General features: G+C 36.0%; 1 protein-coding gene across 8 annotated transcripts in view; it reads right to left on the bottom strand.

Moving 5' to 3' along the window:
• The window catches only part of LOC108244521 (protocadherin-15), a 189,349-nt gene that overhangs the window by 92,247 nt on the left and 84,716 nt on the right, over positions 1-12,386 (bottom strand). For 7 of the 8 annotated variants that reach the window (XM_037973638.1, XM_037973639.1, XM_017430798.3 and 4 more), the window contains 7 exons: positions 9,961-10,121; positions 8,941-9,096; positions 6,768-6,887; positions 6,553-6,663; positions 3,437-3,607; positions 490-598; positions 245-357 (listed from right to left, as the gene is read on the bottom strand). In XM_037973638.1, coding sequence (XP_037829566.1) covers positions 245-357; positions 490-598; positions 3,437-3,607; positions 6,553-6,663; positions 6,768-6,887; positions 8,941-9,096; positions 9,961-10,121 — 941 coding nt within the window. Of the gene's footprint in view, positions 1-244; positions 358-489; positions 599-3,436; positions 3,608-4,612; positions 5,004-6,552; positions 6,664-6,767; positions 6,888-8,940; positions 9,097-9,960; positions 10,122-12,386 lie in introns of those variants that run through there. The other variant, XM_037973642.1, reaches the window with a different exon arrangement.

The raw sequence follows: 12,386 nt of genomic DNA, 5'->3' as shown, positions 1-12,386 counted from the left end.
TCATCAAAATTAAACGAAATAAACATTTGAAATATATGAGTTTGTATGTAATGTATGAATATAATATACAAGTTTCACTTTTTAAATGGAATTACTGAAATCAATCTACTTTTTCATGATATTCTAATTTTATGACCAGCACCTGTATATATAAATATATAAAAAGAAAAAAAAACAGTCACTGGTTCAGACAACATTTCAACATTTAACGACAAAGTAAGCCAATTGTTATTTTAATTGTTACCTTGATAATGAGTGTGAACCTCTGATACAGGTCCCTGCTAATTGGCTTCAGAACACGCACCTCTGCAGTGGTTGTGTTCAGGGTGAAATACTCTGGATATGCAGCTGGTTGACCTGCAATGACCAATTGGCAGTTTACTGTAACATCAACATCAAAGTAAACATTCAGTCATGGCATACTAAGTAGTCAAAGAGGACCAAAGAGCATGACATGGATTAATCAGGGTACATATGTGAGTAACGTACCAACCAGGATGAAATAGAGAATTCCAGGTCTGTCTGAAGGGGGCTGTATGTTTCTGTCCATGTCCACTGCCCGGATAGTTGGGGTTACATTCAGTGGGTTCAGTTTGCTCTGGTCAAAACATTGAAGGAAAGGAAACAAGCAATAAAACAAATGCAATCCATGTTTTGTTTTGTTTATGCAGTTAATAACAATTTAAATTTAGTAAAACAATGTACTGTCTCAAAAATAACTTAATACACTGGTACGATGAGATAAATTTCTTGACATGTAAAGTTCTGCTTAAACAGTCATCATCTGCCCCAGAAAACATTTTCCATGTGATGTATATCGATATTTTTGCCTGCTGCAAATCTCATGTGATAAGTCGTACATTATTTAGAAGTCTGTGCCTCCACATGAAAAACAACATCTCATGAGAGGCTGATTGGCCTCTCTACTCAATCTATTAGACTGTTTTCTTCTTTTAGAAGAGATGAGAGCTGCTGCAGTGATTGGGTGTCACTGAAGCTTCATGTGCTGATACTATAACTGACCTATGGTGGAATATAGTTCATGTGCTGTTATATTCCACTTTAAAATTGTATTTCTATATTCATCCAAAACTCCAACAATTTGAAAATGTTTTTTTATGACGTTTGGCAGTAAGACATACAAATGTGCATAAAAAAACTGTTTCAAAACTTCTACAATATTAAACCATTATGTTCCCCTTTTTTCTATATGTATTACAAGTATTAGTATTTGGCTTAGCAATAAAAAGCCTCCACAGATTGTTCAATTATATGGGTTTTTAGTTAACATGCTCCTAATAATGATGCATATAAAAGATATGTTTATAATGCTTGAGGCTTTTTCTCTTGCTTATGCATACTCATAAGCACATATAAGCCCTGCTTTTCTTCCACACTTTTTCATCATAAGAAGACATATGTTTAGCACGTCAAGTTTGAGAATTTTTCCCCTTGTAAAACAACGGCTCTATATTGCTGATACAGTATGTGCAAAGAGGCCTGTGATGAAGCTCCTTAGCATAGACAGACACATGGCTAACAGCTCTCTGGTAGAAGAATTCCTCCTCGAGGGGGAATATTTATATCCCTCTGCTCTGAAATAATCCTTACACCCCTCCCCAATCAGTGCTCTCGTTTTTACAATGTAGGTGTACTAAATCAAATCCCCCTAGCTCTGCACAATGATGATTAGCTATAATACCCTCCTCCAGCAGTCATTATCCAGGGGACTCCATAGCCTACGCTACATCCCCCCAGGGCAAAAAATAAATACGGATCAACTTAATAATGCCTGTCTAGCCATTGTGATTAATTATAATACACTCATCAATTATGAGAAGACAAATCTCCCAGTGGACAGACATGTTAGCATAATGGTTATACAGCAAAATGAAGAGGAGGCAGCAAAAACTGAAAGAAAACTGAAAAGATAATGATGGTCAATTGCCACAAAACTCATAAAACACTCTGTCGAGGCTGAGTTAAAAAGAATGAAAGGCAATGAGTGAAATGTTGATGTCACAACCTGTTGAGAAAAAAACCTGTATGTACAGGTACATACACTATTAAAGGTGGTTCATGAAATATTTTTCTAACACACAGACACATGCACACACACCTTCACAAACACAGGTAAAACCATTATCGCCCACCTTTCACTTTTTGGCAGAATTCAATAAAAACTTTTTTTTTCTTATGGGTCCTGCCAGCCTATCATTCTGCAAACCTTTTATCACAAATAATAAGAATAAAAGTACAATCTCTAACCAGAAAAGCTGAATAAATAGTTGTGGCTCAATATGCGACTGCCTCAAATTCAGCTAAATCTGCTTCGGTATGCATCCTGTACATTCTTGCTTTTCATCACTTCCCCATTCTCTGCAGGCTTTAATCTACAACTTCAGTCAGTGTACACTGAACACTGTATACACCACTTTAATCCTGGTCTTTGCATGTTTTAGCTTCTCGCACAAAGTGTTTGGGATTTTGTTTATCTCTCTGGTTGGAAACATTTCACCCCTGTACACTGCAGCCAGAGTATCTGATGCCCAGCCTTTTCCGGTGATTGGTTGGAGGCTCAGTTAAGTACACTCCATATAATCATCACCCTTGGGTATGAGCAAAACAAAACAAGACGAAGGTAGATATTTTTAAAGCAATCCATTTCAACAGAAAAAAAAAAAATAAAAAATGAAATGGGGTGAGTTTGCAGCTATCATTTTACATTAGCCTTATGCAATGCATTTACAAGCAAATAAAATAATAAAAATAAATTCTACTGGCATGCATATCCACAACTGGGGAATTCACTTTTCTTATCCATGCCTCATATACATTACACATTGAGAGGAAATCATAGAAAACCAAGTCTGTCAGATTCAAACTGTCTCACACTGAAGAAACAATGATATTCACTCACATCACTTCATTATGATAAAATTAATAACAGAATATGATATAATATAAAATGACAAAATGTAACTTCTGTTTGTGCACAACTTTCTAGTTTAGACTTTATATTTTACTTTCAACTACCATGCCATCTTCCTTCTTCGCTTTCTGGCTTCCGTGAATTCCAGTGGTGCTCAGCTGTCATCCCAGCTCAGCCCTTAGCTCTGATTGTTGGTAAAACAGAACTAAAAAAAATCCCTCTAAAAAAACGAATGCTGAGGCAGAGACAGAAAAACCCACTCTGCCTCCAGCTGAGGTGGCAAAACAAGGAATAAGCTGACAATTAGAGATTTGGAAGGCCATATCATAGGTGCATAAAGCATGGGCAAACACACAGACACACACATGCACACACAACTGCAGACAAAAACACAAACTGGGTGCATGAAAAAAAGTAAATATGCAAATGCTATCAACAAGAGGATATGTGTCGACCTTGTTGAACAGATGTGTGCTCACACTTGGCTCTCTGGCTGCTTCTTACCGGTTCAGTGAGTTCAGGGATAGCAGCGTGATAGGTGAGGGGGTTGCAGTCACGTGTGTTGTTTACCAAAACACAAGGCAGAAACATTGGACCCAAGTCATCTCCATCTAGGACGTCCACAGTCAGAGTCACGGTGGCTGACTTTCTGTTGGGAGGGTATGGAGCACGGTCCTGGAAGATAAATAAACTCCTCAACTGCAGCCTTCCGAGACCTAAGACCCAAAGGATTTGCTTCTTTGTGCATTGACAAAACACATACTGCTCAAGCACAAATTAGGTTTTAACCTGTTAAAGCTATTTTCTAATCCACAAAACTGTAACATGAGTTTTTACTAAATGTGCCCTTGCAGACTAATGCCACATAATGTCAGGATCTGTGTTGTTTGGTTGTTTTTTGTGTTTTACAGTTAGTTTTTTTTTTCTTTTATTATTGAGTTTAGTGCCATCAAGCACTTTTCAGAGGCAGCCTGCCAAACCCATCTACACCTATTCTCTGTCGGCATTTGGCCACCTGTCTCCAACCTCCTCATGAACCCTATCAGTCTGTGAGTTTCCACTTCTTTTCAGGAGATTGTTGCTGTTTTAGCACTGTCTAGTTTTCCCCCATGTTCATGCAAATTTTGCTGACATGCCATCCTTTTCTGTTTCTTTTTTAAATAAAATCTTTAAATTTACTCAAGCCCCTCGAGCCAGTCTGCATTTCCTGGGTCTGACTCACCACCAACCCTGACACATAATGGCTTATTAACCATTAGGTCAAAACACCTTTTATTAGAATGTACAAATATTTTTTTAAGTATGTTTAAACAAGGTGCTAGATTGCTGATGTGTTTCATATTTCACTCCATGATACAACTATATCCTTCACAAAGAGCTTTTCAAGATGTATAGAAGTAAAAAAGCACCCAGTTTGATGTATTTGACTGATGTTACCCTATATAGAAAGAAGCTCAACGGCATAAAAGCTCAAAGATACTCATTGCAAAGTCATATTATAAAGTGATAAACTTATATATATATTTATATATAAATTATTTGTTTTCATATCAATGGTGACTGTGTTGTTAAATGAAAATTTGCGAGCAAAATTTGTGACTGGCTGCCAAATGTCACGTGCCTTTGCATTTGCACAGAAAGAACTGAAGTGACTGAAAATAGATCAAATGTTAAACTTACCCATCTTGCAGAAGTTTTCTAAAGCTGTATGTGTTTGAATGCTGAGCTCTGCCTTTATGGCACTTCTCTGCTTGATCCCCGATATTTATTCTTGACAGTCGTCTTACTTATTCTTTCTCTTTTCTTTTGCATTTAGCAGCAGATTCCGTCCTATATTTCCACCTAAACGTCTTCTTCGAGACTCCATGCTTGTCCGATTCCACCATATTTGTTTACTTACACAGACTTTGGCCAGCCTAATGTAGGTCAATCATGTGACTCAAGCTTCCACAGGGGGTTTGACAAATTCAGCTGAGTGCTTTGTTTAGACTGAATGTGGACTCACATTTCAGAATTGCGTTCAATATATCTGGAAAACTCCCAGAGTAAATGTTTTCAACCTGCACCATTTGATGAAGTTCAGGATACCTTTTTAAAGTTTGAGTTCATACTTTGCAGTGAGTACTTTTAAATCAGACAGAACAGCAGTATCCCTTACATCCTGTTAAACCTGTTCATTAAAAAAAAATTATTCAGAGCATACATGGAACCATTTTTAAGAAAGATGTCCTGCCGCATTGCTTCTGCTTCCCAGCGTGATATCCAGAGGAGTGATCTGCACAACACTTTAAGATTTACATTCTTAGCTTAATTGAACTCTTGACACAAACAGTGCAGAGTGCTAACATATCATCTCATCTTCATTTCTTTAATTTTAAGACCACATGCTAGTTTTTAACAGTTTAGTCTGCTATATCATGCCGGCTAAGGAGAGACATTGGAAGAGGCTTGACAACTAAATGATTTTAAGTACCTCTGAGTAACTGTCTAGTCTCTTTATAAAAAAGAAGAGGACTAGAAAGTAGGAGGAATACGTAAAAATGCTTCCCATTTCCCTCAGAAGTCAGAGATGGTGATAATGTCACATCCGAATTGACAATGTTCGAGTTGCAAGTTGAACAGCCAGGATTTTTTGCTCATTAATGGGCCCACTGACACATATCTATAAATAATATTACAAGCTGATAACATTGTGTTCAAATATTTTTCACACATACAAACAACTTTGCAAAATTATCTTTGATACGGCTATCAAATAAGTGTACAATTTATTTAAAGGAAGAAAAATCGAGAGAAGAGCCAATAAATACAGTTTTACTGCAACTGTCAGCCCTTTTTATGCACTGGACAGCCATGTTGGATTATGAGGTCAAACTTAGTGATGTTCCTCATCCGTTGGCTCCTTTTTGTCAACAAACATTTATTTTATATCATCTGGCTAAAAGCTATGGCAAAAGAGAAAGCATAAAATGCTCTCATTAAAATGCACACTGCTCTAATGGCATTATTAGGATTAATTTTGCAATATTTTCTCAGTCATCCTGTCCATTGAGGGTATGAAGGAAATTGCCTCCCCTCAAGTAAATCCATAATCAAATAAACTCTGAAATGCAAAGCTGCTTCAGTACACACAAACTTTTAATCTCAAAACATGCCAAAGACAGCACATATAAAAAGTAAATTTCAATAAAATCTATTTTAAGTTGCAGATTGTTGCACTGAATCATGGGATATAACTTTCAACTTTTATTGCACATTATTTATGTGCATTTCAAATCTCCTATGACCATTAAATATGAAAATGAAAATATGGTTTAATACAATCTGACAATAATTCTTAATAAAATATGATTTATTTTTAATAAAATATGATTCTGAATTAAATCTACACTCCAAAATATGAGTAATATTGTTTTATGTTTAAATTATTTAATGAAATTTATGTTTAGAACTTCTACAGTAAAAAATAAAACATCTATATGACTTTAGATTTTACCTTTAGGGCACTGAGAGTATTATAACCTCAAAGACACCCCCCAAAAAAGCAGTTACAGCAGAATTGCTTCCCTTAAGATGTGCTCCTAAAAAGGAGTTTTAATTGTAAAAGTTGGTTCACTTACACTGGCTTGAACAAACACCATGTAGCGAGTTTTGTCTTCATAGTTTAGTCTCTCTGCCAGTAAAATGTATCCTGAAAGGGTGTTTCCAACCCTTACTGTCCTGTTAGATGCCTTAAGATGAAAAAAGAACAAAAGGTGCAGTAATAAGTCATAACAGCTGAAGAAATTTACAATGACATAAAGGGTCTTTAAATTTGTGTGACTTGTCCATATACCGGATCACTGGGATTGTAAAGGATGCTATATTCTATTTGTCCATTGGGCCCATCATCAATGTCTGTAGCACCATTATCTCCTGAGAAGCCGGTGAAAATGGTTGTTCCAACTGGCGTGAGCTAGGGTATAAAATATAAGAGTGGAGAAAATAAATAAATAAACAAATAAAAAGTCAACAACTCTAATAGCCCCCCCATGAGCACAACATCAACCTACAGCAGAGAGCTATTTCATACAAACGGTGTTATTGCCACTCTACCCCCATTAATATACAAAAATGTATAAAAAAGGGAAAATGTTGCAGTCAGCAGTCTGAAGGCTTTCGTGCAACACTGACAAGAATAACAAAAACTAAGTATGAAAACCACTGCTATTCCCCAGAGGCCTGAGCAAAGTCCACAGGACCAGGCAGCAGGCAGAAAATCGTGTTCAGGAGAGTTGACAGCATTGTAGAATGACTCACTATACTGCTGGGGAAGTTGCAGATGGCTACGTTAACAAACTCTGACAGGGATTTTGAACATACAGTGCCCCCCTAAAAAAAAAACTCTAAACAATGAAGACTAAACAACTCAACAAGAAATTATTCACAAAAGCATATGACTTAAATATAGACATTTGATTAATTATCTCACTACAGGTTCTACCAGCTGGTCAACAAAAGTAGGGCACTACAATTAATCAAAAATTTATTATCATCACTGTATCAATGTGCACGTTATCATTATCTTAAAAGGCTGCTTGGACTGCAATAAATCATGACAATAACATATTTGGCCAATCCGATGGACCATCACTACACTTGGTGCTCACACCCATTTTATCTGATAGAGTCTGAAATGCTAAAGCACATGGAGAGCGTTGTGAGCATTATGATGACAGAACATTAGCAGCATGATGATGACAGATGAAAATGTGGGTTTATTGTAACTAATGTCAATCCTGGAAATAATCATTAGTAGTCAAAGTAAAAATGACAATGTAATGAACACAGCAAATGAAAGAAATACTCACTTTAATGTGATGTTCTGTTAAATAGTTATTAATACTTTGTACCTTATCAGCTGTGACATTAGTCACAAAGCAAACAAAAGGGCAGACAATTTTCTCCAGGCTAGGCAAATAGCTACCAAAATGAAGACTCATTTTATGTTGTTTTTCAGGCTTATAAAACAAGGTTTTCCTCAAAAATGTAATACTTGTGTGAAAGAATGCAGCATTAGCTAATAATAAACTTCTACCCTTTTGCATGCCACTGTTTAGTTTGCTGCTGTTTTGTAAAAAACAAACAACATCCATCAGACCGATTTATTCAGCAGCCTCAGCACCGATAACAAAATATACATGGTCTATGCTCAGCATCATACTGTACATTTTAGTAGTAACACGGATGTGTTCTGTTAAGAACACAGAGACAAACCAAACAAAACAGTGTCATGTTGAATTTTAATAGTAGCTAATATAAATAAATTCGACTTGACTGACTTGACTAATGTATCATTTTTTTCATATCGGTCTGGCATTTTTGAGGAAGATATGTGTATTTTTGAGGAAGACTTGTGTATGGGCCTGAAAATAACATAACATGGCTCCTTGTTTGGCTAGCTAGTAACCTAGCCTGGAAAAAGACTTCTGCTCTTTTCTTTCAAATCCATGCGCTGTCAGGTCTGATAAAGTACTAATTATTGATAACTATCTGACAGAATAAATAGTTATGATCAGACTATCCCTGTAAGACAAACTGGAAATACAAGCAAAGGTGTATCTCTCTCTCACCCATTTGTAATGGTGAAAAGACTTAGTTAAGAGGTATTCCTTCTGGCTGAGTATGTATTTTTTTTGTTTGTTTTTGTAATTTTGTGTCTGGTCTACAGTATATTCAACGTCTCTTGATAATCAAGTGGCAGCAGTAGGTTTACGTTTAAAGCACCTGTTTGTGAAATTAAAAAATAAACAAAATAATATTCTCGATGGTACCCTCACTGCTTTTAAAAATACGATTTTGGCAAATAAAAATGCATCTCACTACATTGCTTTATTAGATTCTACCCAACGAACAACTAGATAAAAATTTCTCACCAACAAAGTGCAATCAGGATAACCTAATATTGTGATCTGTTCTCAGTTGCTGTTACAAATCCGACAGAGCTGGCAAAGCAGGCACTTCCTTACCTCGTTTATTGCAACATAATAGCGTGGCTGCTGAAACTTTGGGGGGTTGTCATTCTTATCCCTTACAACAATTCGCACTTCATGCAAAATGACTGTACCAATCAGCTCATTGGTGCACTGGACCTGAACCACAATGGAGGTGATGGAGTTTGGAGGCTGAAAAACAAACAAACAAAAAAAAGGCATGTTAATAAAGTGTTGCGCTGCTTGTTGTTCTCACTTCCTGGCAAGTAGTGTACTTGGGTCTTGATAAATTATTGCATAGCATCTGGATCTTACCATTTCTGAAGCACACAACTGTATCCTTCACTGACAAAGTTGACAAAGGCAGAGTTCCACAATTTTACTAATCAATACTCTAATAATGTGTGCTAAGAAAAAAAAGTGAATATTGATTGAACTATCCTTAATTAATTCTGAGCAAGCATTTTTTATAGATGCTTTATGTAAAAAAATACGCAATAGTCTATTCAAATGCATACTGCACCTAAATTTATCCACAAGGGTGAACTTGCCTTGTAATTATAGCAGCCTGCTAATCCCCTACCCTCAACTGTTTCTGCTTCTTCTCTGAAGTAATTTGTCCTATCAATATTTCTGAGCATTCTCATCAATTGCCTAACTTAAAATCCACCTCACTGCACTTAGTCCATTTAATCTAACCACATGCTTTAAAATGGCCTCTTATGTGCTAACTACTTTGAACCCAATATCTCATGCTCTATACTGTAGCATTTAGGCTGTTCTGCATTCACAGCAGGTTTTCTGAGCGTGCTGTGGAGCTTAAATTTACATATTATGAACAGATATAGGCAGCCATTCAAGTAGCTATATTTATTTATTTACTAATCATTCTTTTACTATTATTATCATAATATAGTAACTTGAAATATTCCCAATTAATACCATATTGTTACAAAGTCACAAGTAAGTTCTGCAATTATGTGTTGCAAAAAATAGACAAAGATTTAAAAGAACTTTATTCACTAAAAACTAGTTTGGCTCTACTGCCGTACTCACATCTCTGTCCAGTATGCGTCCAGTGCTGTTCAGGTAAAGTCTCTGCCGCGCTGGTTCCAAAATCACCCAATAATCATAGTTATCTAGCAGAGTCAAGGAAATGGTTCTGCCTGGATCTTGAGCACGGCCGTTAATTTGCATGTTTTCCACCAAAACCGTGCCTGTAAAGTCAGAAAAATAAAATTCATTTAATCGGTCAAATTGTTGCAGAAAAATGTTTATCTTTTCTTTTGTTTCTTTCTGCTAAATGACTTTGTAGGAAAGGACACCTTAACCAAACAACTTTTTAGGATTTGACAAGACCCCGAACAAAAGTTCATTGATTTAAAAGTTATGCATCTTCAAACAACCAAATGAAATCATCTTGTCAACACCAGTAATTGTGGTTTACACATATTTTGTGTTACTGCAATGTGCATCCTCTTTTTTTAACCTTTTGGGAGAGAGCTAATTTTTTAAATGACACCTAAAATAACCAATTTTTAAATAAGAAAGCAATGTTAAACGACGAAAGTAATTGAGTTTGACAAAACACATCTGTAGAACTGTTTGAGTTATAATATATATCAATTGTCAGGCGAGAGAGTGGGGAAGAAGGCAAACCCAGAGTGCAGACTCATATTAAGAATACTAATTTATTAAAACAAAATAAACAAAAACAAAAAGCTGGCGTGGCAACAAAATAGGGAACTAAGGTCAAACATAAAAAAATAAGGCAAGGAGCAAAACATAGCATCAAGGAACCCAGAGCAGAGAACAGAGAACAGAGAACAATGAACCAGCAGGGTATGGAAGAAATGACCAGGTTTTTAAACAGAAGGTAATTGGCAAGTGGCACAGGTGAAGCAATTGACAAGATTAGCGACAGGTGTAGATGGGCGTGGCAGGAAGGCAAAGGAGTGACGAGGGAGGAGTGAATGGTGACACAAACAGAAAAACTAAACTGAAACAATAACTTAAAACAGAAACAAGATAATAAAAATAACAAACTGAAAACACAAAAAACACAAATCCTCACAGTAATATGCAAATTCAGAAAAATTCTACTTTTGTTTTTTGTTTAAAACTATCTTTTATTTCTGGCAGGACAACCTCAAAGGGGTGACAACTAATTACTGAACCTAAGACTTAAAAAAATGTCTGTTCGACACAGAAGACATTATGATGGTTACATCAAATTAAGCATACCAATCAGCCTTAATTGTGACCTTTGAAAAGTGAAGTGAAGAACACTGTTCACTGAGTTACAATGCAATGTTCTGCTGAGAAAATCTACATCCAGGCATTCCATATAGGATACTATGACATTTGATTTCAACCTAAACATACACTGTGTCTGAAAACCAGTAGGACAGCTATAAAAAGCTTAAAGAACATGACAGAGAATATTCACCTGGGCTCTAAATGCCCCAGATACCAATATGATGGAATGTGATGACACCTGTAGGAAGTAAGCCACATCCATATAACCCAACTCCCAACCCAGTGGGCCAAAAAGAAATTATTACTAACATCCTAAGACCAAATGCTCAAGGACACCCCTGGATGTTCTTTGCCAATGCCTTGACTACTCTGATCTGTTACGTGGAAAAAAAAAAGTACCTACTTTAAATTAGATGTGGTCATAATGTTGTGGCTGATCATGCAAATAATCTATACATTTAATCTTTGTCCCAACAGTATTCTAGGCTAACCTTCAAACACCACTAAAATTTGAAGATTGCTTAACTCTTAAGTGGCTTAATTAGCAAATTCAAAAAAAGGAATGACTTAATAAAACAGGCGTTGGCAAATAACAGTCCCAGTTCCACCAACTTACTCAACCCAAAGACACAAGTTTCAGGATACAAACAAAATCTCACTTATTGAATGATTGAATGAATGAATAAACTCATAAAACATTGAAGGATTTTGACCTTAATCCATACTTTACAAATTCAACTTGCTTCATCTTTCACATAACTGCTATTAGTGTGCATTATACTCTATAGCCATAATCACAGCTTGTGATTTGAAAGCGTAAATATGAAAAATGTTTTCCCATAGTAACTTTGGAGATCAAGTTAATAACCTAGATCATAAACAGAAATAAATAAATAAAAGCTGCTTAATGCCTTACTAATGTACCAACTAGAAAACTTAGGAGGATGGTGGTGTTTTAACATGTTTTTAATATATTATTTGCAGCCCATGTTATTTTGTACTTTGTCATGTTATAAAATAGGTTTAGCCATCTAGTCATTAGTCACTTAGAGACTCAAGAAGGGGCACAGATGGAGGTGCGATGAAAGCTTGTGCATTATAAATTTAATACCCGCTGCTGCATTTTCATGCTCTTATTAATGACAGTGCTCTTTGTTTGCAGCATCATGGTTTGATGCATCTGTGTGTTGTGATCACAAGCACAAGAACCAGTAATTATCTGC

This window comes from Kryptolebias marmoratus, linkage group LG22, assembly GCF_001649575.2.
Source record: "Kryptolebias marmoratus isolate JLee-2015 linkage group LG22, ASM164957v2, whole genome shotgun sequence".
NCBI lineage: Eukaryota > Metazoa > Chordata > Actinopteri > Cyprinodontiformes > Rivulidae > Kryptolebias > Kryptolebias marmoratus.
Note: the sequence above shows the minus strand (reverse complement) of the source record. Positions and strands in the feature narration are given on the sequence as shown.